Source organism: Lynx canadensis, chromosome A2 (assembly GCF_007474595.2).
Source record: "Lynx canadensis isolate LIC74 chromosome A2, mLynCan4.pri.v2, whole genome shotgun sequence".
NCBI classification, from domain to species: Eukaryota; Metazoa; Chordata; class Mammalia; order Carnivora; family Felidae; genus Lynx; species Lynx canadensis.
The window spans coordinates 10,205,283-10,232,933 of record NC_044304.2 but is presented as its reverse complement, the minus strand read 5'-3'; the positions used below and the strand labels follow the sequence as shown (position 1 = coordinate 10,232,933).

At 42.8% G+C, this 27,651-nt stretch overlaps 1 protein-coding gene across 4 annotated transcripts; it reads left to right on the top strand.

Moving 5' to 3' along the window:
* Positions 1-1,892: 1,892 nt before the first annotated feature.
* Positions 1,893-27,326, top strand: LOC115505045 (adhesion G protein-coupled receptor E2-like). Of its 4 annotated transcripts, none has more exons than XM_030302402.1 (18): positions 1,893-2,059; positions 3,066-3,116; positions 3,381-3,503; positions 5,290-5,445; positions 9,822-9,968; positions 10,174-10,220; positions 10,343-10,420; positions 10,832-11,009; positions 14,414-14,521; positions 14,709-14,929; positions 15,121-15,300; positions 18,741-18,935; positions 19,410-19,645; positions 19,938-20,004; positions 20,419-20,510; positions 21,354-21,522; positions 21,608-21,718; positions 27,116-27,326. In XM_030302402.1, exons 1-18 carry the CDS (start codon positions 2,029-2,031, stop codon positions 27,203-27,205), a joined length of 2,280 nt encoding a protein of 759 aa, XP_030158262.1. In that variant the 5' UTR covers positions 1,893-2,028; the 3' UTR covers positions 27,206-27,326. The 4 variants fall into 4 exon arrangements, with proteins under 4 accessions (XP_030158262.1, XP_030158271.1, XP_030158278.1 ...); XM_030302411.1 differs by lacking the exon at positions 27,116-27,326 and adding an exon at positions 24,305-24,822; XM_030302418.1 differs by lacking the exon at positions 10,343-10,420.
* The last annotated feature ends 325 nt before the right edge of the window (positions 27,327-27,651 follow it).

Here is a 27,651-nt window from a genome sequence, read left to right as displayed (position 1 = left end):
CAGTCTCTTCAGCGAATGTTGCTGGGAAACTGAACAGCAACATGCAGAAAAATGAACCTGGACCACTTTCCTACACTATACACAAAAATAAACTCAAAATGGATGAAAGACCTAAATGTAAGACAGGAAGCCATCAAAATCCTAGAGGAGAAAGCAGGCAAAAACCTCTTTGACCTCAGCCACAGCAACTTCTTACTCAATAGGTCTCCAGAGGCAAGGGAAACAAAAGCAAAAATGAACTACTGGGACCTCATCAAAATGAAAAGCTTCTGCACAGTGAAGGAAACAATCAGCAAAACTAAAAGGCAACCGACAGAATGGGACAAGATATTTGCAAATGACATATCAGATAAAGGGTTAGAATCCAAAATCTATAAAGAACTTATCAAATTCAACACCCAAGAAACAAATAATCCAGTGAAGAAATGGGCAAAAGACATGAATAGACACTTCTCCAAGGAAGACATCCAGATGGCCAACCGACACATGAAAAAATGCTCAACATCACTCACCATCAGGGAAATACAAATCAAAACCACAATGAGATACCACCTTACACCTGTCAGAATGGCTAACATTAACAGCTCCGACAACAACAGATGTTGGTGAGGATGCGGAGAAAGAGGATCTCTTTTGCATTGTTGGTGGCAACGCAAGCTGGTGCAGCCACTCTGGAAAACAGTAGGGAGGTTCTTCAAAAAACTAAAAATAGAACTACCCTACGACCCAGCAATCGCACTACTAGGCATTTATCCATGGGATACAGGTGTGCCGTTTCAAAGGGACACATGCATCCCCATGTTTATAGCAGCACTATCAACAATAGCCAAAGTATGGAAGGAGCCCAAATGTCCATTGATGGATGAATGGATAAAGAAGATGTGGTATATATATACAATGGAGGATCACTTGGCAGTGAAAAAGAACGAAATCTTGCCATTTGCAACAACGTGGATGGAACTGGAGGGCATTATGCTAAGTGAAATGAGTCAGAGAAAGACAAAAATCCTATGACTCCACTCCTATGAGGACTTTAAGAGACAAAACAGATGAACATAAGGGAAGGGAAACAAAAAGAAAATAAAAACAGAAAGGGGGACAAAACAGAAGAGACTCATAAATATGGAGAACAAACGGAGGGTGATGGGAGGGGTTGTGGGAGGGGGGAGGGGCTAAATGGGGAAGGGGCATTACGGAATCTACTCCTGAAATCATTGTTTCGCTATATGCTAATTTGGATGTAAATTTTAAAAAAATAAAAAATAAAATTAAAAAAATTAATAAAGATAACATCCTGTTGGTGAAATAATGGGTATAACTAATATTTGCATTATTAGCTGCCTTTCACAAAGGAGGATAGGAAGAACGTTGTTTGTTAGGTATTTCCAGTAGACCATATAATGTGTCATGTGCTTTACCTGTTTGTTCTCATTGAATCCTCCCAACACCCTGGTAAGAATAACTATTTCCATCTTACAAAAATTTTAAGGGGTGTATGTGCCTTATATAAAACTAGCAGCTATCAATTCTGCAGCCTTCCCACCTCAACACATTCTTGTTTAAACAGCATCACTGGACTGAAGACAATGGGGAAAAGCAAGAATGAAAAAAAGTAACGTATACGGCTCAAATCCCAGGATGTAGAAGGTAGTCGGTGAATGTTAGCTAGGCAGTAGTCTTATTCAACAATGCTGAACTGCATCATTGGCCGGGGACCCACAGATTTACTCTTTTGGAAAGACCCTTTAATTAGATTCACCATCACTCGCTCTTTCATCATTAGAAATGAAGAAGAATCAGCAAGGAGGCTGGCCATCCAAAGAGTACTAATGCTAGGCAAAAAATAAAAAGGAGAACAGGGAGATCTGATAAGTTTAAATTGGTGGGGGAAAGGGAAGAAAGCATTCAGGCTAGCTGTTTCTAGCTAGTCAGTTCTTCTAGGGCATACTTTTGCTTCAACAGGAAATATTATTGGCCCACAGCTCAAGATTGAATTCCCCCACTGCTCAAGCTTCATGTTTCTGTACCATGAAGGGAAGATACTTTGCATTTCATCCAGGTAGGTAGAATTGTGAGAATCTTAAGACCATTTTAGTGTTCTCTATGCCTTTGGAAAAACTTCTTTGTCTTTTGCTTGATTCATAGCTTGCTGTTGCATTATTCTCTGGGAAGATAATAACCCCAAAAAAGGACACTTTTTAATTCTATTAATCTTTCAAAGAAGGAAGTGGTTTGAATTTGCAGCTGGGGGAAAATGTGAGACTTATTTGGGTATTTCTCAATTTATGATCTACATATTTTTGTTATTATTACCTGCAAATGGTTTTGTTTTTAGAATAAATCCTGTGAAATAATATGGTGCCTGAAATTTGCCTCCAAGTTATCCAGTGGGGGCAGGGGCTGAGTAGAGGTGTGGATGAAATAAAAGTAACCATAAGTTGATGATGATTGGAGCAGGATGATTGATCCTCACGGGTTGAGTTGACTATTCTTCTACTTAGAGTTTTCTATTAAACTGAAAAAAGAACTTTTTAATCTAGATCAAGTTGCACAAAGTCACAGAGCCAAAGAGTGACAGAACTCATTCAAATTTAGTTGCAATCAACTCCAAGAACAGTGGTGCGATCTCAGGCCAGCCTGGAAGTGAAAATGGATTCAAACCACTTCAAAAGAAGAAATATCCTGACTATAAAAAACAGATATTAATATCTGAATGAAGACAGGCAGATCTGAAAATTTCCTCATAAGATGTATCTCGTAAAGTTGATGGGAATTGATGTTCTAATATGTGTGCCTGTTACTTTCCATTTGTGTAGATTTTGATACCTATACTAAAAATTTACTGCTATCAATTCCTCAGGAGTCTTCTGGAAGATAAAAGGGAAAACATGCACCCCCTAGGTCCTGTGGGAAAGTCTAGGAACCTGTCCAGAAGGAAACACTGGGATGCTTTAGAAGCCATGGGGCAATAGGGGAGAGTCACTTTAACCAGGTTGTAGCACCTATTTGTGTGGGAGGTTTGGATTTCATTCCTCAGCCATATTTACCTTCTTTCTGTGTTCTAGGGCTCTGTGTCCTGCTAATACCATTGGGAGCTATTGCCCACAAGAATGGAGGTGAGTGTGCTCAAACAGACTCTACCCATTACCTGAAGCTGAGGGAAGGGACGTTGCACTAGCAAGGGCTTTTTCTCGGGAGTTCTCTTCTTAGGCTTTGAGAAATTGACCCTGCTTCTCCCCCAGACTTCCAGTCCATTACCAAGGACAATTCCTTGTATGAAAACAAGCATTGCTTTCTTCTCCTCCCTCCATCTCCTTATGCCCCACTGGGAGTTGGCATCTTCTGAGAGCCTTCAAACCCATATGTCCATTCCCCCACAGCTCCCTGTGCTCGGTGCCCACGGAATGCCCACTGTACCAATGCCAGCTCCTGCCGCTGTGATCCTGGATTCACTTCACTCTCTGGAAAGGTCATCTTTAGCACCTCCTCGGAGGTCTGTACAGGTAAAGAGACTGAGAGATCATAGAGGGGGTCATCACAGAGGGGGTCCTTAGAGGAGTCATCACAGACTCCTCAGCCCTTGAAGCAGCACTTGATTTCATTGTCCAGGGCAGGAGAGAGAAGCCAAGAGACAGGCAATCAGGCCTCATGGTCAAGGAGTACAGTGTTAAGAGCTGAGGATTTGGAGCTGGACTATCTGAATTCCAGATTTTTTTACTGATCAGCTGTGCAAGACCAAGCAGGGCCTCAATTTCCTTCTCTGTAAATCAGGGACAATGATAATATCAACCCATTTAGTTACGTGTTTTAAATCAACATATAAATGGAATCCATAGAGACAGAAAGCAAATTGGTGGTTGTCAGGTGCTGGGGGCGGGAAGAATGGGAAGTGACCACTTAAATGGGAAAGGGAGTTCTTTACTTTTAATTTTTTTATTTTAATCCCATCATAGTTAACAGACAGTGTGATATTAGTTTCAGGTGTACAAGTTAGTGATTCAACAAGTCTATATATCATTATTCAGTGCTCATCATGAGAACTGTACTATTAATCCCCTTTACCTAAAGGGGTTTTCTTTTGGTGTCATAAAAATGTTCTGGAACTAGAGAGAGGGAGTGGTTGCACAACACTGTGAATGCAATACATGCCAGTGAATTGTTCACTTCAAAACAGTTGGTTTTGGTATGTGAATGTCACCTCAAGAAAAAAATATGTAAATGATAAATTAACACATGTCAAACACTTAGAACAGTGCATCGCACTTGAGAAGAAGCCAATACATTTGCTGTTGTGGTTGTTGTTGGCTGTTAATTGGTCAAAGACAGAGGCAGCCTGTTGAAGGGGGAGGTCAGGAAGAACCATGCAGCCAACAGAGATTCTGAATGTTCCACCAACCCTAGAGCTAACTTGCCGGGAACTCCCTATAAGCCATAATCTCAGTTCCTCCATCCAAAAATATCCACATGCAACCTCAAGCCGGATGGCCGTTTGCCATTTGTAAAGCACTATTTCCGAAATTAAAATTAATTTGAACTACATAATAACCAGATGAATGGATACTGTTATTACTTCTGATTTGTAGATAAGGAAGCTGAGACTTTGAGAGGTGCTTTGTTCACACTCACACAGATGGTCATAGAGATGGAATTCAGATAGGGTTAATGTGAATTCCACAAATCTCTCAAAGAAACGCCGTCCCTGAAGAAGTTCAAATCAGCCCCTTGAGAAAGTCAATGTTGGCACCATTTTATAAATGAGGAAACTGAGCCTTGAGAGGTGAAACCATTTGTCCAAAGGAAGAGGAAGAAGCTGGGCCCATGGTTCAAACTGTTGCATTCTGATATCTGTCCAGTTGGTCAAGAGTTGGATAAAATATGAAATATCCCTACTATAGAACATCTATAGGCATTAAAATTATTTCTTGGTTTGATGTGGAAAAGTAGGCATAAAATATTCTAAAACCCCGGAAGAATTTGTATATTCCAAAAGCTGTGTTCTGAGTCCACAGGAAATTGATGAAAATTTAATAGTGTTCTTTTCATAATCGGTAATGGTGGGTGACAAATACATGTGGATTTATTATACTATTCTCCATTTTTAAAAAACTGTTGCAGTCTCGGGGGTGGGATATTTAAATGTCATTGGAGTTTTCTGATTTCCCAGTTTTCTCCCATAAACACGTTATTTTGTTCAGAAAGAAAATGCAAGGGGTCAAATCATCTGAATCTGGTTGCTACCTATCCTACCAGAATTTTAGACGTTGTTAGAAGTTCTCACTTGTGTTCCAGATATCAACGAGTGTGGCCCACCTTTATACATGTCTTGTGGAAGCCTTGCACATTGTCACAACGTGGAGGGGAGTTACTACTGTGAGTGTGCCCCTGGGCACGAGCTCCTTTCAGGAGGCACCAAATTCCAAAGCGAGAAAGAGAACACTTGTCAAGGTAAGTGGCTTCTGTGTCACACATTTCCCCCATGCCCACGACCAATCTCATCCTGTCAATTATTCCATAGGTCTGAGAGTCCAGAAGAGAGCACTCTTGGGTCTCTCATGGGCTCCTTCCTCCCATTTCTTGTACTTGTCCAGACTTACAATGCCCTGTGAAGGTATATCTAGAAAATTCTTTATTGCAACATTGTATACAATAGTTAAGGCTTGGAAACGGATGACTTCCATTAATGGAGAAGAGTTTCACATATTACAGGATAGCCATACAATAATAAGCTTCGGAGCCCTTTTTTATCAACTTGTTTTTCTTTTTGGTGGACAGTTCTATGAATTTTAACATAAGTACAGATCTGGGTTACCACCACTACATTCAGGATCCAAAACAATTAATTACATTATTCCAAAACATTCCTTCATCCTGTTTCTTTATAGGCACTACGCCACCTGCCCTGGCAACCCCTCACATACAGATATTTTTTCCACCTGCAGCACTGTCTTTTGAAAATGTCGTATAAATTGCAGTAATACAATATGTAGCCTTGTAAGTCAGATTTCATCTACTCAGTGTAATGTTTTTGGAGGTTTATCCATATTGTTTTGTGTATCAATCGCACATTCCTTCTCCCCCCGCTTTTGATACGTCTATTTTCCAGAAAGAAAATTGGCTACAGTTATTTTGCATTTACAATGACTGTTTTCTTTTATCTGGATCTATTTATCCAGATCTTGAGTTTGGCTAATAATACAACTGCATAAAGTTACTTCTAGATTCACATGTCACAGGTTAGGCCACAGATCGTTGTTTTATTATTTTTTCATTTTTTTAACATTTATTCATTTTTGAGAGACGGAGCGCAAGTGGGGGTAGGGCAGAGAGAGAGGGAGACACAGAATCTGAAGCAGGCTCCAGACTCTGAGCTGTCAGCCCAGAGCCCGATGTGGGGCTCAAACTCATGAACTGCAAGATTATTACCTGAGCTGAAGTTGGACGCTTAACCGTCTGAGACACCCAGGCACCTCCACAGATCATTGTTTTAGAGGGATGCGTATAGTAACTTTCATTTCTGGCTTTCTGTTAGAATCACCCTGTATTTTAAAAAATAGAGATTCCAGGGTGCCTGGGTGGCTCAGTCGGTTGAGCGTCCAACTTGGGCTCAGGTCATGATATCGCAGTCTGTGAGTTCAAGTCCCGCGTTGGGCTCTGTGCTGACAGCTCAGAGCCTGGAGCCTGCTTCGGATTCTGTGTCACCCTCTCTCTCTCTTCCCCTCCCCCACTCATGCTCTGTCTCTCTCTGTGTCAAAAATAAACATTTAAAAAAAATTTTTTTTAAATAGAGATGCCTGGGATCCCTCCCTACCTGAGATGTTCTGAACCACTCCTGGCATGGAGCTCAGATATAGATATTTCTTCAGAGTTCCAATGTTAATTATGATGACTAGTTCATTCCTTTTTATTGCTAAGTAATATTCTATTGTATAGAATTGGTTTATCCATTCACCCATTTGGGTTGTTTCCAATTGGAATGATTAAAAATAGAGCTAGATGAGATATCTCTTGATAAACTAGAATTCTTCCCAAGTTGTTTTAAATAGAAAAATATGCCACGGGATGGTACTTATAGTATGCCAATGGCTTTGTTTGTCCCCCATCTTCCTTTTTCTTAATTTCAAGCATGTTTCCATACATATATTTTCATCTTAAAACTTTTCAAGCAGTAGTCCAAAAAGTAAATACTACTTTGTGGTAGTATTTAGACAATAATTTCATCATCGGTGTGATTTGATTGCCTACCATTGCTCTGAGCTCTATGCCAGGCACTGTGACTCCAACACTAAATAAAGCACAGGCTGTGTCTCCTGGAGTTTTTACTCCAGTAAGCAGACAGATCAAAATACAAATACAATATAAGTCAATAGTCACTCTTGGCAAACCATCCATGTCTTGGGAAAACAATGTGTTTCTCACCACTGTACCCCAGTGCCTAGCACATAGAAGGCGTTCTGGAAATAACATGTAAGTGAAAAACTGGAAAGAGTTCATCATCACACAAGGTGTGAGCTGTGGTCACACCTTGGTCTTATCACTTGGCCTTGATTTTGGCTAAGTTTTTACAATCTCTGGTCTTGGTTTCCTTATCTACCCTTGAAGAGATGAAGTTTTTTTTTTAACTTTTTTTTTAAACCTGAATATTAAGTTGTTTATCTTATAAAACTGTAAGAAAAGTTTCATAGACTTATATTAACTGAGGACTTTTCAATCCATTATTAATTTTCACACTAGCCATTTTGTATTTACACAGTTGTTTGACCCATGTTTGAAAGTATCAGAAATGACTAAGAGACAAGGGATGTTTAGTATCCACAAAGAGAAAAGTAAACTAAATTCAACGTTGAATTTAATATTCAATGATTCAAATCATTTCATATTAAAATGTGACAGCAATGTATTTGCTCTGAAATGGTTCAACTTTCAGGGCGCCTGGGTAAAGTTAAGTGTCCAACTCTTGATTTAGGCTCAGGTCACAATCTCACAATAGTGAGATCAAGCCCCACATCAGGCTCTGTGCTGGGCATGGAACCTGCTTAAAATTCTGTCTTTCTCTGCTCCTCCCCCACTCACTCATTCTCATAGGTGATCTCTCTCTGTTTCTCATTCTTTCTCCAAAAAAATATGTAATTAAAAAATTTTTACATGAAATGGGATCACTTTTAAACGTCAGCCTTACTGGGAGCATGATGCTGTTTGTAAACTACTCACCATCCCTAAAGTAGAAAAATCTCTGACCTTAAATTGAGAGAAGCATCTCCTACCCCACTGTCTAGGTTACAAACAGAAAAAGCTGTATCAAGTACTGTCCTAGCTCCACTCTCCTGGTTTCTAAGTTAACAAAAGAGGATCAAATTTCTCTCCTAATTAGAAAAGACAGAAAGATAAGTTTACAGCCAAGTGGATTTGAGGACAGTCACATTTACTCAATGCTGTGACCACAATCACATGCCTTCCTCATTTTTCAACCACAAACTGCTCTGAGAAGGAACTTCCCTTGGGTGGGGAGATAGCAGGGATGCCTGAGATATTCTGGGGCCAAAGCAAGTTCCTTCTGGGTGTGGCATTTAGAATAGGTCTACCACCCACCCAACAGGCTATAGGCAATGCTGAGGTGTGTGTACGCCCAGAGCCCTGAAGGGTAGAGCTGGCACCACAGAAAAGTGAGGGGTGGCATTAGCCAGTGGGGTTAGAGGCTTTTTGAGCGGACTATGCATACCTCCCGATTACCCATCAGACTCCTGCAGCAACGCGAATGGCAGATACCAACATCACTTGGCTGGAAGCGATTCCCAGGCTCCTGGGTGAATCGCTGTATTAATTTCTTATTACTAATATAACAAACTTAGTAGTTTAAAACAGTATAATATATTCTCTTACTGTGTTGAAGGTTAGAAGTTTTAAGTGGTTCCTTCTAGAAGCTCTAGGGGAGAATCTGTTTCCTTGCCTTTTCTGGCTTCTGGAAAATGCCTTCATTCCTTGGTTCAAGGCTCCTTTTTCTCTCTTCAAAGTCAACATCATATGCATCATCTCCTCTCCTCTCTGACCTTCTCCCTCCCTTTTATAAGAACCTTTGTGATTATGTTAAGTACACCCATATCATCAGGATAATTCCCCAACAAGAGACTTAATCACCAAGTTCAAAATTTTCTTTTGGATGAAAGATAACATGATCATAGGCTCCAGGAATAAGGACTTGGATGTCTTTGAAGGGGCCATTATTCTCTCTACCACACTCACCATCCACAAGCAGCTCTGATCTGAATATCACACATACACACACAAAGTTCTCATCTTGGCAACCTTGCTTGAATGTAGAGGCCAGCCAACTCCTTATGCGAAGGGCCACATCATAAATATCTTGAGTTTTTTGGGCCACAAGGTCCCTATCACAACTACTCAACTCTGCCATTATAGTGTGAAAACAGACAGACAACACATAAATGAATAAGAGTGGCTACATTCCAATAAAATTTTATGTATGGATACTAAAATTTTAATTTCATATAATTTTCATGGGTCAAAAAAGACAGCTCTTCCTTTGATTTTTTTTTCCTAGCCACTTAAAAAAATCCTTTACAGAAATAGGCAACAGCTGGATTTGTCTGTGGGCCATGGTTTGCCAACCCCTGCTCTGTCTGAGATGGTGGTTGAGTAGAGAGTGCTATCACCAGATGGTATCCGTCCACTGAAGTTATGATGGAATCTTCGATGCCTGACCTTGAAGAAGATGATGGAAGGTAGTAAGGCTGGACTTATTGAGTATAGGAGAGGCCTTATCAAGGCCTTGACAGGGGACTGATCCTTCTCTTTTGTGTCTCTAGATGTGGACGAATGCAGCTCCGGAAAACACCAATGCCACAACACCACCCACTGCATCAATGTGAAGGGCAGCTACAAATGCTACTGTCACCATGACTGGGTGGCCAGATCCAGGCCTCTACATGGTCTGAACTTCACTATCTGTGAAGGTATATAGTCCAACATACACACATGCATACACACAGATGCACACAGATGCATGTGCATGTGTGTGCACACACACTCTTGCACATGAACATCCGTGTGAACACATGCCTTCACAAAACAGAAACCATGCACATACATGCATTCCACATGTATATGCAGGCACACACACACACACATTAGTGGTGCTTCTGCCTCTTTTCCCTTCAGAAGTCCCCTTCCCCTCATGGACATCACCTTCTGGAGTCAACAGCCAGGTGAGTGGAGCCTCAGCAGAAGACTAGAAGCAGAAAGATCTTCAGCAACCATCTTGTGTCCACCCTCTCCCCAAACTCCCACTTCAGGCTCTCTGACCTGCCCCCATGTCCCCTTTCCCCAGAGTCTCTCCCGCTTCTTTGACAAGGTCCAGCAGTTATCCCAAGACTTCAAGCCAGCTTTGGCCAAGAACACCATCCAGGTAAAGTCAGAACCAGGAAAGAGGCCAGGTGTGGGAATCCCATAGAGACCTGGGTCACTTTGGTAGGGATGTAGACAAGCTCCTATGTAGTTGGCACTGCAACTGGTCCCTCACCCATGGTGGAGAGAAGGCTATCTAGAAGCACTTTTAAAGACACCCAGGTGCACTAATTTATTTCCCTATTGGCTGGTTCTGGGCTTTGGGCTTATGTCATCCTTGGCCTTTCTGACCCAGGTTGACCTCTAAGTGGCTGAGATCTAAGCAACAAGGACCATCCAAGGAATCTAATTCAGTGCCATTGTTACCCTCCAAATACCCAATGTCTAGGGTCTGTTCTCTTGGGCTGAATGGCCAGGTCTTCATGCAACCCATTTGATCCATTGCCCACTGGCTCTTTGTCTCATCCCCCAGGACCTCATGCAGGAAGTAGATGAGCTGCTGGAGACCCCAGGGGACCTGGAGACCTTGGCCCCCTCAGAGCAGCACTGTGTGGCCACTCACCTGCTCATTGGCCTGGAGGATGTCCTGAGAGTGTTGAGCAAGTTGCTGCCCAATGGGCCACTGACCGCGCATGCTCCTGCAGGCACAGGTAAGTATCTGAGTATGCTTCGGGCTCCTGCTCCTTCTGTTCACCTTCTCACTCTCCCCTCTTGCTAGAGACCGTCCTACTGGAGCCAAGTGGCCACACTCACATCTCAGGATTTTATTTAAAATAATTCAGAAAATATTCTCCTATCATAAAATAAGCTCCTGTGGAACTCAGTCTTTTATTTGTTTTAAGCACAAAAGTTTCAGATTTTTTTAAGGATAAGTAAAAAGAAGCATATACAAATATCAGTAAGTCTATCATTACATCGTTTATATAATTACAACAGAAAATTGCAACAATGAGGTTCATAAAAATAAGGTATCCAAAAATAAACTCAACACTACCTGGAAATGAAAAAAATGCAATTAATCTTGAAAAGTTGAAAATTACATAATATTATCTGATCTAATTTTAAGTATAACCTTAAATAACATTGTACCAATGGTTTCATTGTTGAAACGCATGCTTATTTCTATGCAGTTTTTCCCAGATTTTTCAGCATCCATACTACCTAGGAGATGGCAAAGAGAATTAAAAGCTGGCCACAAATATTTGATTCTGATTCCTGCATCCTCAAATAGCCTGGTCATTGTTTAATATCTTTTCATCTTTGTGGACTCCTTTTGCATGCATTTGGAAAGAACTGCAATCATTTTATTCATGGTTTTATCTGGGGCTCAAAGAAAGCATTTCCAGACTAATTTCACCATATGTAGATGGCAATTACCAGGAAGACTTACCTCAATCAGGTGTTTTTCAACAGTGTTACTGAGATGTAATTTACCCAACATAAATTCACCCATTTGAAGTGTATAATTCAATGTTTTGGGCATATTCACAAAGGTGTGCAACCATTACCATGAAATAATCTTAGACATTTTCATCACACCAAAAAGAAACCCCATATGCATGAGCGGTCACTCCACATTCCCCGCAACCCCCAGCCCCTGGCAGCCACCAACCTGCTTTCTGTGTCTATGGATCGCCTATTCTGGACATTTCATATAAATGGAATCATACAATCTATGACCTTACGTTATTGGATTCTTTCACTCAGCATACATCTTGAAGTTCAGCCATGTTGTAGCTTATATCAGTATTTCATTCCATTTGATTGACAAATGGCATGCCTTCATAAGGTTATGTACATTTTATTTATCTTTCTATCAGTTGATGGACATTTAGGTTTTCTGCTTTGAGGCTATTATGAATTAACACTCACAGACAAATCGTGCGAACGTATGTTTTCCTTTCTTTGGGGTAGATATCTGACGGTGGCATTGCTGGGTCATCTAGTAACTCTACATTTAATATTTTGAGAAATTTCCAGGCTGCTTTCCAAAGTGGCTGGACCATTTACATTCCCTCCAGCAATGGATAAGCATTCTAATTTCTCCACATCGTTGCAAACACTTGCTATTTGGGAGGGCAGGTGATATTATAGCCATCCTAGCAGGTGCGAAATGGTATTTCATTCTGGTTTTCATTTTCACTTACCTAATAACTAATGATGTTAAGGATATTTTCATGTACTTACTGGCATTTTATATATCTTCTCTAGAGAAATGCCTATTCAAGTCTTTTGCCCATTTTTTAAAGCTTTTATTTAAATTCCAGTTATTTAACCTACATTGTAATATTAGTTTCAGGTGTACCATTTAGTTATTCAACACTTCCATACAATGTCTGGTGCTCATCACAAGTGCCTTCCTGAACCCTCATCACCTATTTCACCCATCCCCTCCTCCACCTCCCCTCTGGTAACCACCAGTTTGTTCTTTATAGTTAAGGGTCTGTTTCTTGGTTTGCCTCTCTCTTTTTTTCCCCTATGAACATCTGTTTTGTTTCTTAAGTTCCACCTATGAGTGAAACCATATGGTATTTGTCTTTCTCTGACTGACTTATTTTGCTTAGCATAGTACACTCTAGCTCCATCTACCTCGTTGCAAATGGCAAGATTTCATTCTTTTTTTTTGCTGACTAATGTTCGTGTGTGTGTGTGACACCTATTCTTTATCCATTCATCAGTTGGTAGATGTTTGGACTCTTTCCGTACTTTGGCTACTGTAGACAATGCTGCTATAAACGTTAGGGTGCATGTATCCCTTTGAATTAGTATTTTTGCATTCTTTGGGTTTTTTATTTTATTTATTTTTTAAAACCTTTTTTTTAGAGAGAGAGGGTGTGAGTGAGCAAGGGGCAGAAAGAGAGGGAGAGAGAGAGAATCCCACCCAGGCTCTGCACTGTCAGCTTAGAGCTCCAAGTGGGGCTCGAGCTCATCTTTGGGTTTTTTAATTGGGTTATTTGTCTTATTATTGAGTTGTAAGAACTCTTTATATAGTCTGGACACCAGACCTTGTCAGACTTCGAGTGGCAAATACCTACATCAGATTTAACAGCAGTGTTGTTTATATTCAAATTTGGAGCATCTGTGATTTAGAGTTATGTCGTAGACTCCGGGTCTGGAGTTCTCTCTTGTCCAGCAAGAAAGCGGATGCAGGATTAAAATGTGAGAGAGACTAGTGTCCGGGGAGGAGACAAGAGCACCGAGTAAGGGTCCTTGCTCCATTTTTATTAGGATCAGAAGGCTTACAAGCGTGATGGACGTGCAGGAAGAGACAATGAAACCGTGAACATTAACTCATGGGAGTGAGGGAAAGGGGGTTTTGAAGATATGTGGTGTTAGGGGTTTGGGTCAATAAAAAACAAAGTCCTGGTGCCAGTTGTTTACAGCAGGCATGAGGCGCCAGTCTGTTTATCTTAACTTGCCTAGGGGACAAGACAGACAAAGCATGCTACCTCAGGGTCAACAAGGCACCTTTCTTTTGCTAATTAGCTCCGCACTGGGCAACTTCACCCTGCCTTGTTAACCCATGGGTGCGAGTTCAGGGAATTCCTTACTACTACAGAGCTTACTACCCACAGAGTTAGAATTGCCATCGCAACAAAAGCCTTGTCTTGTCTGTTAGCAGTTTCTTCCTTTCCTTGAGATTATGCAAATTCAGTAGAAAATTTTCTAAAAAAGTGCAATCTTTGGAAACATTTTGGTTTTCAGCTTTTAAAAATAGTCAAAGGATGCCTGGGTGGCTTGTTAAGAGTCTGACTCTGATTTCAGCTCAGGTCGTGATCTTTCGGCTTGTGAGATCAAGCCCCATGTTGCTCTCTGTGCTAACAGCATGGAGCCTATTTGGGATTCTCTGCCCTCCTCCTCTGCCCCTCCCCTGCTCGCTCTCTCTCTCTCTCTCTCGCTCTCTCTCTCAAATAACAGTATTAAAGCAGCCACATCACTCTTATTTCATACTTAAAATTCATGCGGTTTATCAGCATACCAAAAAGATCTAATTCCAACACTGCAAGCTGTAGCCTGACTTCTCCCATCCCTCGTGCCATTGCCACCACTACAGGACTGTCTCTGACGGTGCAGGACCAAGGAATCCAGGATGTCACCTTGGGCCAGAGCCAGGCAAAGATGCAGCTGAAGTGGGATGTGGCACAGGAATCCAATGACTTGGGTAATGACTGCAGTGGGGAAGGGAAGGCCCCTGAGACCTTGCGATGGGACCAGACAGCCAGGATGTGACACAGAATTAAAGATTAAAGGAAAGTGTAGGGTGGGCGGGGCTACAGGGGAGAGTCCATTTGAGGAGAAAGGGGCCCTGGCAGCGACCCTGACATGTCAATCTTGGCCTTGTCCTGCAGGTCCTTCTGTGGTGGGCCTCGTCTCCACTCCAGGGATGAGCAAGTTACTGGCTGAGGCGCCCCTGGTCCTGGACTCTAAGCAGCAGACAGTTCTGCGTGAACACAGGGACTTCCTGGCAGGAGGCCCCCCTGTCCTGCTCTCAGATGTCGTCTCTGCCTTTGTGAGCAACAAGGACACCCAGAACCTCAGCTCCCCTGTCACCTTCATCTTCTCCCACCACGTGAGTCCTGGTGGAATGGGGCTGTGGCTGGGCAAGGAACTGGTCTGGGCCCGGGGCTCAGCCTCACTGTCGAGAACACCCTTTGTGTCCTGGGGGCCTCCTCCGTGGGCGCCTCCTTCCCCCAGGAAAGCCCTTTGCAAACCAGCTTTGGATAAGAGTCTCCAGCTCCCACCGACGCTCTCTTCCTACAGTCAGTGACGCCCAGGCCAACACAGAAGGTGTTCTGTGTCTTCTGGGAGCACAGTCAGGATGGATGTGGTCATTGGTCCACCACGGGCTGCAGGATGGCGGCCACCGGAGACGCCAGCACCACCTGCCAGTGCTCCCACCTCAGCAGCTTTGCTGTCCTCATGGCCCACGGCCACATTCAGGTGAGATCCCTGAGAGAGGCCACGGAGACAAGGATGCTAGAGACTACAGGCAACCAGAAAGGAAAGGATGTGATGGGAGAGGTCAGAAGGGACCCAGGGAGATCAGCCTCGAGGACCAAACCATCGTCCTTTCCTGGCCGGGTGACAGGGTTACTCCTTCTGGGATGGGGGAGGCGGGGTAGGTGGTGGCACCAGGAATTGAGATCCTCCCAGGTGACAGCAGGCAGATCAAAATGAGAACTCTTTTAACTAAATGGCCAGGCCTCATGGGAATCCAGACCAATTCAAACAGCACCCCCAAAACAGCGTGTTTCGTCCCGCCATTTCAGCAAGGAATAAAGTGTGGTGTACAAGTTTTCCCGGTTACATTTCTGAAGAGATGAAAAATATTCACATGGTTGAAGGAGTAACATTGAAAAGTCTCTTTCCCGCCCATGGCCCCCAGTGATCAGGGTTCTTCTTAGAAGAAATCTCAGTTTCTTCTGAGCACTTTTAGAGATATTTTATGTATAAACAAGCAAATACATATAATGTGTAATTTTATTTTCACTCCAGGCATTGCCTACATATTCATTCTTAGGCATTTTTTCCATTTCAAATACTTAGGAGATTCTGTATCAGTACACAAAGAACTTGACCATTCATCTTTAAATTACACAGCTTTCCATTCTGTGGATGTTCCATACTTTAGCAAATCTCCAACGACAAACATTTTTTGCAGGCTTCAGTTTCTGCAAAGTTGCAATAGCATTGCTATGTCAGAGGAATAGTTCTAACTTTGAGATACATACATTTAATACACACATATAATATTGCCATATATCAGTAGCCACCCAATGGATTCCTTTACATTTTAAAGTTGGGTAACGATACAGTCATTCTTGGCTAATCCCCCCACCCAACCATTCAAAGTGTTTCTTTTAAGTGTTTAGATTTGACTCTTCTTTCATTTTTGAAAATACGCCTTGAAATATACGTTCCAACATTTGTTCTCTTCATTGATTTGGTTTTCTTCATTGAAGACCAACTCTGCATGTTGTGGCTCTCATTTACCTCGCTCTCGTATTCCTTGTTCTTCTGATTTCCTTTTGCCTCTTTCTTTATATTAATTTAATTTTGCCATTTTTTTCATTCCTGTTCTATCTCTTAAACTGCACTTCAGTAGGGTCCATTCTTAATATGAGCTTTTCAAATTTTGTCTTCATTACTGCAGGGGTTTTTTTTCTTCCACTTCTTTACTGTGTTTTTCTAATGCACAACTTCACAAGATCTCTCTTCTCTGAGGCCTTGTATCTCTGCTTTCATTTCTTGCTTATAAAGGCAAGAGCTTCCTTACATGCTTTGATTCAGAGTAAATAATGTCACAACTTTTATCTGCCCATGTTAACAATTATTTGGTGAGTATTCCTTACTTAAATTTTTTACTCTCTTTCTCCTTTTTTGTGATATTCTGTATAGATTTTGTGTTTGTTCCATTTAATTTTTTTGTGATATTTTGTATAGATCTTGTGTTTGTTCCTTTTTATTTTTTTGTGATATGTTGTATAGATCCTTTTGATCACTTATGATTAAGGCAGATGGTGTTTCCTGGGGGAGTTATTTCCAAGATATTTATGTAAAAACATGTTCAGGGTTTTGTGATTTTTATGTAACTTTTAAAAATTTATCTAGGGGTGCCTGGGTGGCTCAGTTGGTTGAGCGTCCGACTTCAGCTCAGGTCATGATCTCGTGGTCCGTGAGTTCAAGCCCCGTGTTGGACTCTGTGCTGACAGCTCAGAGCCTGGAGTCTGTTTCGGATTCTGTGTCTCCCTCTCACGCTCTGCCTCTCTCTGTCTCAGAAATAAACATTAAAAAAAAAATAAAAATTTATCTAAGCAAAATTAAATGTCAGCAGTAGGGTTTTCATGTACAAAACCTGTTTTCCTCCACAACCAGAGCCAAACTTCTTTAAACCAACTGGTGGATGGAAACTCCTGCCTACATCATTCCCACTATTGTAATCATGACACAGATTATTCTGGTTTCCTCCAATGTATACTTCTAGTCAATCTTCTCGGATTTTAGCTTCTCTTCCAATTATTCCCTAGTTTTAGAGAAAGTGGAAATGGCAGTTTTGGTTTTATTACATTTGTGGCATTTGAATTATTTCCAAGAACAGGTGTGTGTGTGTGTGTGTGTGTGTGTGTGTGTGCATGCATGTACATGTGAGCACATGTGCACATGCACCCTTTGGGCCACCATTTTCAATACCAGAACAATTGACTTTTTCTTTCAAACAAGGATTTCCTTTAAAACGTGATAAGTACTACAATTTGTAATGAATCCTTAGCAATGGGGAGAGATGGGAGGGGAGTGGGGGAAACAGATAATTGTCTGTGTTTTTGTGGTCTGTGTTATTTTTCCCAGCCCAAGAATATGATTTTTTTCTAGCTGACCTGGTACAAATACTCATGAAGGTGCTCTCGGGTCACTGGGATGGGTAGGACTGAAGCATCATTTCCAGGAGAGCAACCTGTAAAGCTAATAAACATAGTGATACACAAATTTCAGCATCGAAATACAACCCTAGTAGGTTCAAAGGCTTGATGTCTTGAAGGAGGATTATCCTATCACATAGGTACAGCTGCGTTTATACAAGCTTTACTTCTAGCATCACACACTCAAGTGACTCATTTTTTTAACTGATGTTATTGGCATACGATATATTTGCAATAGAAATCCGATTATAAGCATACACTTTGTAAGTTTTAACAGTTGTAAAAAAAAAAAACCATGCTCTAAAGGTCACTGAGCTGGTAGAACTTTTCCGTAACCTCAGAAAGCCCCTCAGGAGTCTCTCAGTGCTCCCATCCCAAACCCCAGGAAACCACAGATCTCATTTTGTTGCTATAGTTTATTTTGACTGTCCTAGAGTCATTCAGTAGAATGGAATTGTTCTCTTTTGTTCCTGGCTCTTTGGCTCAACATTCTATGAGATTCTCTCATATTACTGAGTGTAAACATAATTCATTCCTTTTTATTGCTATATAGCATCCCAACATATTACTATACCACAGATTGTTTTATACCAAAAACTGTTCTCCAATTAATGGGCATTTGCATTTCTTCCAGTTTGGGCTATTATGAATAGAGCTGTTATGAAAATGCGTAAACATTGGTCTTATGGACATTCGTTTTCATTTCTCTTGGTAAATACCCAGAAATGGAGTTGCTGAGTCCTATGGTAAGTGTGTGTTTAACATTAATGTATGTTCAACCTTATAAAAAAATCTCCCAAACTCCATTCCAAAGTAGTTGTTACCTTTTACATTCTCACACAGGAGTGTATGAGAGTTCCAAAAGTTCCATTTTGCAACATTACTATCAGTGTGTTTAAGTTTTACCATTCTAGCCTATGCTTTTAAAGAGGTGACTGTGATCTCATTCACGGGTCTGAGCAGGAGGATCCCGTGCTGGCTGTCATCACCTACGTGGGGCTGGGCCTCTCCCTGCTGTGCCTCCTCCTGGCAGCCCTCACCTTCCTCCTGTGCAAAGCCATCCAGAACACCAGCACCTCGCTCCACCTGCAGCTCTCGGTCTGCCTCTTCCTGGCCCACCTGCTCTTCCTCACGGCCATCGACCAGACCAAGATCAAGGTACTGACACTGTCCCAGAGGACCCCCTGCCCTGAGCCACGGGATGCTCAGTTCGTGGAGCCCTGCTGCACTGATACCTTAACACAATATCGTTGGGCGACAGGGAGGCTGGAGGGGTAAATAGCCTATTTCACGTTGACTGATGAAGCAGAAGACAATCCTCTCTCAAAAACTCGACTACATATATATATATATATATATATATATATATATATACGAGTATATATATATACGAGTATATATATATACGAGTATATATATATATATATACTCGTATATATATATACTCGTATATATATATACTCGTATATATATATACTCGTATATATATATACTCGTATATATATATACTCGTATATATATATACGAGTATATATATATACGAGTTCTCCCCGCTGGCAAGCTATGGGAGGGGTCCTGGGGCCACCCTCCTCCCTGACAGTCCCTCCTGGTGACTCCTTCCTCCTCCCCCAGCTGCTGTGCGCCATCATCGCGGGGGCCTTACACTATCTCTACCTGGCCTCCTTCACCTGGATGCTGTTGGACGGTCTACACCTCTTCCTCACGGCACGCAACCTGACGATGGTCAACTACTCCAGTGTGAGCAGGTTCATGAACAGACTCATGTTCCCTGTGGGCTATGGAGTCCCGGCTCTAATCGTGGCCATTTCTGCTGCTTCCAGACCTTCCCTTTATGGAACACCCACCAGGTAAGTGCCAATTCCCACTGCCCCTATCTTCTCCAGCACAACTGTGGCCATCATAGAACCAATAGCGATTTAATTTCCCCCGAACATGATACGCAGAGGAAAGGTCAGTGCCCACTCCAAAGACATCTCTCTGGTGGAATTTTGTGTTCCTTGAACTGTTTTTAAGTCCTTAGGATTTAATTATTTTAAATGTTCATTATGAAGTATTCAATCATTATATATTATACATTCTAGTGATTCTTTATCCACAAAGGCCAATGTTCTCTTGACTCACTTCTCATCTCTCTCTTAGATGCTGGCTCCACACAGACAAAGGATTTGTATGGACCTTCCTGGGCCCCGTCTGCACCATCTTCTCCGTGAGTAACACACGACATCAGAGCCTCCTGCCTGCCCAAGTGACGGTCATTCAAAGACCAGGTGTACCAGGAGGGTTACAGGCAGCGGGAGCAATCATTCCAGTTGGCCCAGGACTGATGAGAGACCCCCCCCCCCCCAGGATGCAGGAATTTCCATTGTAACAACAGGACTAACATGTTTCCTGAGACCTGGGACTTTCAGTGCTAAAATTTGGAGTTTCCACGTGAACTGCATCGAAGTGCTCACCAGAGTCACAGGGCAAACACATGCCTGAGTTACAGGGTGGTTGGTCTAGTCTTCTAGGACTCCTACAAAAGACAAAGCTTCTTACCTGCCGAGTTAGGTGTTGGATGAGCTAGGAGGATGCTTACCAGACGTGGAGTGAATTTAACAGGCCTGTGGGCTTTCTGCAGATTAATCTGGCCTTCTTTCTGATGACCTTCTGGATTGTGAAAAACAAGCTCTCCTCCCTCAACAGAGATGTGTCCACCCTCCAGAACACCAGGTGAGGATGAGTCAGAGGAATATCCCCCATCCAGAGCATTATCCTCAGAGCTCCAAGGATCTGATGTCCAGAGAGAATGGACTTTGCCCTGATACACAGGGATTGCTTCCATGCCTTACATAGTAGGTCCTGAGAACATTTCTATCCTTACAACACACTCAAAACATCACATAACAGTTCCCAGAACCCAGCGCACCCTTTCATGGTCATGCCTTCATGCGTTTTATGCCCCCTGCCTTCCCCTTCTCTTGCCCCACCTGAACGCAGGTTCATCAACCACATGTCACTTCGTCTAAGAGTTTGGGAATGTCCTTTCCTTTCCTCAACTTTGCACAGATCAGTGGCCTCTATTCTGGGCAAAGCACATTCTGGGTCAGGTCATGGAGAAGGTGGGGACAGGAACAGCCCTGGATGGGATCTGGGCAGAAGTACCTCACTTTGCAAATGTTATAAGTGATCATTTGTTTTTGTCTTGCCACCAGACTCTAAGGGCTGTGGAAACAGAAGTCTTGTCTTGGTTGTTCTGAATGCCCAAGCCCCAGCCTAGGGCCAGGGGCACAGAATGTTCTCGACAATGTCAGCTGAGCAAAATTAGGGGTCTTCCTGAAACATCGTGACCTTTTTGAAACTCACATTCTGGAGTGTCACTACCATCCCTAGTCCTAGTCAAACTGTCATCCCTGACCCAAACACCATTTCTTTTTATGGAATCATTGACGATAAAGATCCAAGTTGATCGCTACTCAGTAGGAAGCATCCGTGGAGTGGACTTGAAAACAGGTGGGGTGGGGAGGGGGCTGTTGCTCCCGGTGCATCACGAGCCTCCTCTTGCCTCCTACCCAGGATGCTGACATTGAAAGCGACGGCTCAGCTCCTCATCCTGGGCTGCACGTGGTGTCTGGGCCTCCTGCAGGTGGGGCCAGCTGCCCGAGTCATGGCTTACCTCTTCACCATCATCAACAGCCTGCAGGGAGCGTTCATCTTCCTGGTGTACTGCCTCCTCAGCCAGCAGGTACCACGGTCCGGCCCCCATCCAGGACTCTTCCTGTCCCCACCCCACCCAGTGAGCTGACCCAGAGCGTGCTTCGCCCCTGCAGGTCCGGGAGCAGTACCGGAAATGGTTCAGAGGGGTCAGGAAAGCCAAAGCCGAGCCTGAGAATTACACGCTCTCAAGCGGGACCGTGTCTGATGCCTCCAAGCACAGTGCGGTAAGATTATGCAGTGTTCCCAGAGCACTTCCCTAGCCGATCCGCTTGGGCGTCTCATGCCTGCCTCACTGGACAACCTGGGCAGAGAGGAGACGATGCCCTAGGAAGGCTCGTGCCTGGACTCACTTGAAGGCACTTCCCTGTCTTGAAACGAGCTCTTCCTATACTTTCACTCGCTGAGCTTCTATGTTCACAGTGACCCTTGCACATGACTGTCCTCTTTCCCCACGTTTGTGGAGCACCGACTTTGTGCAAAATGTTGCATAGGGTTTCTAATTGTGCTTGGTGAGAAGATACAAATGTAGATACTTATAAGCAGAGAAGGAAGCTTGGTCAGCTAACTAATCAGAAATGAATGGTGTGGAGCAGATCGTTAATGCTCAAAGTGCACAGAGCCACGCACATCTTTTCTCCCAGGTCATTGCAGAGACTCACGGGCTTTATATAAATTATGCAAGGTCTTCAGCCTATTCTACTTTCTCCCAACTTCATTCCCCACCCCCCATCCTCACCCTGCCTGGCAAGTCGTCTACACATCTCTCCCCAACTTGCCTGTCCTCCCTCTAAAACTGTTCCTTCCCAAATGGTCTACTCATCAAAATCTCATCCTTCAAACTCTTTCCTCCTCCCAGCAGATGTGCGTACTGACTTCTTCATAGAGAAAACACAAGTCAGCAGGAAGAAACAAGGTTACTTTTGCACTCTCAAAAACAGCAGCCATTTGGCATCTAGTTCACTGTGTCCTCATTCCCTCTTGTGACCGCACATAGACAAAATATGTCTCCTAGTTTTTAAGGCCAATCCCTCTACCTGTACTTTGGTTCCTGACCCTCTTGACTTCCCAGTGGCTTAACATTATGGTTCACACATTTTATCTCTGGTATATTGGTTCTCATGTTCTCAACAGCTGCATTGTAACACATTACATGTCTCACTTACTCTGATCTATTTTAATTTTTTTTTTATTTTATAGAGAGAGAGAGAGAGTGTGTGTGTGTGTGTGTGTGTGACTGGGGGAGAGGGGCAGAGGGAGAGAATCTTAAGCAGACTCCACGCTCAGTGTGGAGCCCGACTCAGGGCTCAATCCCACGACCATGGGATCATGACCTGATTCAGAAATCAAGAGTCGGATGCTCAACCAGCTGAGCCACCAAGCCGCCCCAAGAAGTAGTAATGTTTTATTTATGCTTCCTTCTTCTTCTTCCTCTCGATGTTCAAACCTGGATTTTGCCTCCATCATTCCACCAAAAGACCTCTGTCTTAGGCCACCAATGGTCTCTACTTATGAATATCTTTTGGTCCTCTTAGCGGTCTTAGCAGCATTTGGAACTCTTGGTGTACTGGATGCTGTGTTGGCTTCCTCCGTGTCACAATACTCCTCTTGGTCTCTGGCTTCCATGTGTCCACACTCCCTGGAATATCGCTATCTTTCTACGTGAGCTTGCTCCATCTCCTTTGTATTTCAACCACTCTACCGGGCTGGGTCCTAAGAACACTTCTGTTCTCATAGTTTGGTACAAGATTTTAAGATATTTATACATAAATGTATATATGTTAGCATTTAGCAAAGTTATTGGGTACATTTCAAAGTGTAGATCATGAGTGGCTTTGTAAAGGAGGGGAAATGCACATCCACATGTGCCTAGGTATTGGAGGAGGCAGCCATGGGAGGTAGGGGAGGTTTTCCCTACGTTGCTGTATATATACGTTGATAACATTATTTTAAAAAAGACGATATCCACATACTTGCGATTTGAAAAAGAAAAAGAAAATTCAAAGTTGCCATAAAGCACAAAGAAAGACATTCACATGATGTGTATAACTATCTCATTCTCACTTTAAAGTGCTCACATCTAGGGGTTCCTGGGTGGCTCAGTTTGTTGAGCATCCAACTCTTGATTTCAGCTCAGGTTATGATCTCACAGTCGCGGGATCAAACCCCACCGAAGGCTCCACACTGAAAGTGATGTCTGCTTGGGATTCTCTCTCTCCCTCCGGGTGGTCAGTTGAGTGTTTGACTCTTGATTTCAGCTCAGGACATGAACCCAGGGTCGTGGGATCGAACCCTGAGATGGGCTCTTTCTTCGCTGGAGCCTGCTTGGGATTCTCTCTTTGCCCCTCCCCCACTCGTGCTGTCATGCTCTCTCTCTCTCAAAACAAAAACAAAAACAAAACACCCTACAAAACAAAGTCCCAAGCAGAAATCCCAGATTGACCTTCTCCCACACTCTTAGGGTGTTTACAGCTGGGAAATTCAGTTTGTACCGACCTGAGTTTAAATGCTGGCTCAGCTATTTGCCGGTGTTTTCACTTTAGACAACTGTTTTATAGCATACGTCTTAGCTTCCTCATTTCAAAACCCTCTCACTATCCTCCCTGACTCTTTCTGGCACTGCTCCAGATTTTCCCCATCCGGCTCCTCCGGAAGCCCACCCCTCCCACTCCACCCCGACTCCTACCCCCGTCCCCTCCATCAGGTTCGCATTCCCCCATCAGGACCCCTGCACCAGAGACTGCCGCTATGGGCGATCCCTTTGGCCCACCACAGTCTCTCCCATTGTCTGACTGTCCCCAATTCCTTTTCAGGCTCTCCATTCTTCCAACTCCTCACATCCCCCACATTCGGAACGCCTACTTCCCGGCTTCACAGAATCCCCAGTGCCCAAGCCTTGAGTTCCTGATCATGTTCCTGGATTGCTGGCCCCCCAACACTGACACTTCAAGTCTACTTACTGCAGATTCACAGTCTCAGATTCAGGAGACAAGAGTTTCTGGTTTCTAGGCTCCTCTAGGCACAAACTTCCCGTTTCCAGATTCTGCGGATTCCAACTTCCAGGAATCGGCCACAAAGAGCTCAGTCCAGCTAAGGTCCTCTTCAGCCAGTGGAGCACAGTCTTCTCTGTTCTTAAAAGTCTCTGAAGTAGGGACCTCAAGGGAAAAGATGGCCTCAGCGTGTTCACTGTGGCATTGGAAGATGGGAAAACACAAACCACTCAAATAAACCGTCAATAAGAAGGGGCAAGATGCTGGGGCACTGGGTGGCTCAGTTGGGTGAGCCTCCACCTCTTGATTTGGGCTCAGGTCATGATCCCAGCGTCAGTGCAGAGCCTACTAAAGATATTCTCTCTCCCTCTGCCCCTCTCCCCTGCTCTCTCTCTCTCTCTCTCTCTCTCCCTCTCTGAAAATAAAATAAAATAAAACAAAATAAAATACATGGCAAGATGAGAAATTATTTCAGTTTTAAGGAATGCCAGTCCACAGACACAAAGACCCAATCACTGGTACCTATGTTGACACAGAAAAATCTCCACATACTATAAAAAGTGAGGTCAAGTTGTTGGGTGTCTGTAGTACCATGCTATATAACTTTAAAAGCTTAAGTGTAGTAACATTTGAATGTTTACATGGATAGAGTCTTGTTTAACTCTCATAATTAAGTCATAGATCCTATGTTTGGCAGAACAAATTATAATTCAGTAATAGTAGAGAAAACCTATTTAAGGGAGGTTAGGTCAGGTGAGGATCAGTCAGATCTCTCTTGTGCTTTGTGGTGTCGTATTTTTACAACAAAACTGTATGCATGTTCTTACTTATTATCAAAAGTAAATGTTTTAATGTTTTAAATGAGGTGCCCACTCCAGGTAAAGGCAAGAATACAGTTGCTGAAAAGCAAAGCATAAGGCATGACATATCCCAACCCTAATTCTTAACTAGTGTTTTGCCCACAATGCTTGAAATTCCTTTTGTCTACAGAATGTCTGGTATCTTTTGTTAAACTGCAGATTCTGATTGAGGAATCGTTGGACTTTCTCCTTTGCTTAGGAAGCAGGACTTATGGACCAATCACACGGTCCCCATGTTAACTACTGATTCCAAAATGATTTGTTTTACCTTTTTTTTTTTTAAGGAGGCTTCATACCCAATGTGGGGCTTGAACTCACGACCCTGAGATCAAGAGTTGCATGTTCTACCGAGCCAGCCAGGTGCCCCCGTTTCAAACTACTTTGAAACTCAATAGTTGAACCAGCTCACAATTCTTTATGCTATCTCCAAGTTCAACCCAACGGAGCGGAAAGAAAGAGTGTGTAATTGTCTGCCAAGAAAGCTTCAGAGAATTCACTGGAAAATACTGAGTTCACTAACATGCTGAAAGCAAGGGCAACATTCAAAATGCAATGGTTTTTCTACCAAAGGAAAAATAAATTTTAAAATACAAAGAGCTGAGGGACGCTTGGCGGCTCAGTCAGTTAAGGGTCCGACTTGGGCTCAGCTCATGATCTCGCAGTTGGTGAATTTGAGCCCCGCGCAGGGTGGAGAGCTCGGCGCCTGGAGCCTGCTTCAGATTCTGTCTCCCTCTCTCTCTGCCCCTCCCCTGCTCATGCTCTGTCCCTCTCTCTCTCTCTCTCTCTGTCTCAAAAATAAACATTAAGAAAAAATTTTAATAAAAAAATAAAATAAAAATACAAAGAGCTGTTTAAATTTAAAAATAATGGGAGCCTGGGTGGCTCAGTCAGTTGAGCGTCCAACTTCAGCTCAGGTCATGATCTCATAGTTCATGGGTTCAAGCCCCGTGATAGGCTCTGTGCTGACAGCTCAGAGCCTGGAACCTGTTTCAGATTCTGTGTCTCCCTCTCTCTGCCCCTCCCCCTGCTCACACTCTCTCTGTCTCTCTGTCTGTCTCTCTCTCAAAATAAACAAACATCTAAATAAATAAATAAATAAATAAATAAATAAATAAATAAATAAAATTTAAAAATAAAACCTCAACAGGAGCTCCCGGGTGGCTTAGTTGGTTAAGCATCTGACTCTTGATTTCGGCTCAGGTCATGGTCTCGCATTTCATGAGTTCAAGCCCCACATCGGGCTCTGTGCTGACAGTGCAGAGCCTGCTTGGGATATTCTCTCTCTCTCTCTCTCTCTCTCTCTCTCTCTTCTTCTGTCTCTGCCCCTCCCCGCCTTGCTCTCTCTGTCTGTCTCAAAATGAATAAATAAACTTAAAATTAAAAAAATAAAATAAAACCTCAACAGCACCTAAGAACAGTCCCATGAGAAACGCATGAAGTTCTCAAGGAGAAAACTGTAAGGTGTAACTGGAAGAAATCATAACCTACACAAGGAGAGAGAGTTGTGTTAGTAGTGATGGAAAAGTCTTAATACTGTAAAAAAGTTACTACCTCCAAGTTCATCTACACAGTCAATGCAACAGCAGTCAAAGTCCCAAGACATTTTCACGGACTTTAGTAAACTGGCTATAAAGTGTATTTAGAAGAAAAAATGTGACAGAAGAGATAGGCCACTTACAAAGAAGAATAAGCAATCAGGTGCTCACAATGGGCCATTTCTTGCTCTTTGTTTTTTCTTGACTGAACTTTAATCAGGCTTCTCTCTTTCCTACAGGCCCCTGACTTCTGCTTACCCTCAAGCCTGAGCAAGTACCCAAAAAGTGGAACATACCCTTGCCATCAGCCTCTCCTGGGAATTGGCTGACCACAGCAGGACCCTCTTTTTGCCAAAACACACTGATAATTTCCTCTTATTTGTCCAGCTTCCCCTCCAAAGACGCTGCTTATCTCCGCCTGCTTCTTCCTTTACCCTATAAAATAAAAATATTTTTCCATATGATTTTGAGATAGTCCTGGATTTCTGAGAATCTTCTCCCTACAACAATAGTCCTTCTAAGTAAAGTCTCTCCTTATTCAAGCCCAGATTTAAAGTTATTTGAAAGAAAACACAGGGATTTGTGTCATAACATCTATAAAAACAAAACCATGGCAGTTTTTAACATGTGGTGTTGTTCCAGGAATAGAAAATGAGTCAATGAAAAAAAACGTAAAGAATACATCATCTACAGCAATGTGACGTTCCATAGAAATAGCATTTCAATTCAACGTTTGAAACACTGAATGTGAAGTCAGGGAAGTCACAAATTCTCT

What these genes read in the sequence shown, in the direction of transcription:
- LOC115505045 (XM_030302402.1), top strand. Translation starts at nt 2,029, where the DNA reads ATGAAGGGAAGATACTTTGCATTTCATCCAG. An exon ending in CTCCTCGGAGGTCTGTACAG is followed by an intron (nt 3,504 to 5,289) that starts GTAAAGAGACTG and finishes CTTGTGTTCCAG; the next exon opens with ATATCAACGAGTGTGGCCCA. An exon ending in TCGACCAGACCAAGATCAAG is followed by an intron (nt 18,936 to 19,409) that starts GTACTGACACTG and finishes CTCCTCCCCCAG; the next exon opens with CTGCTGTGCGCCATCATCGC.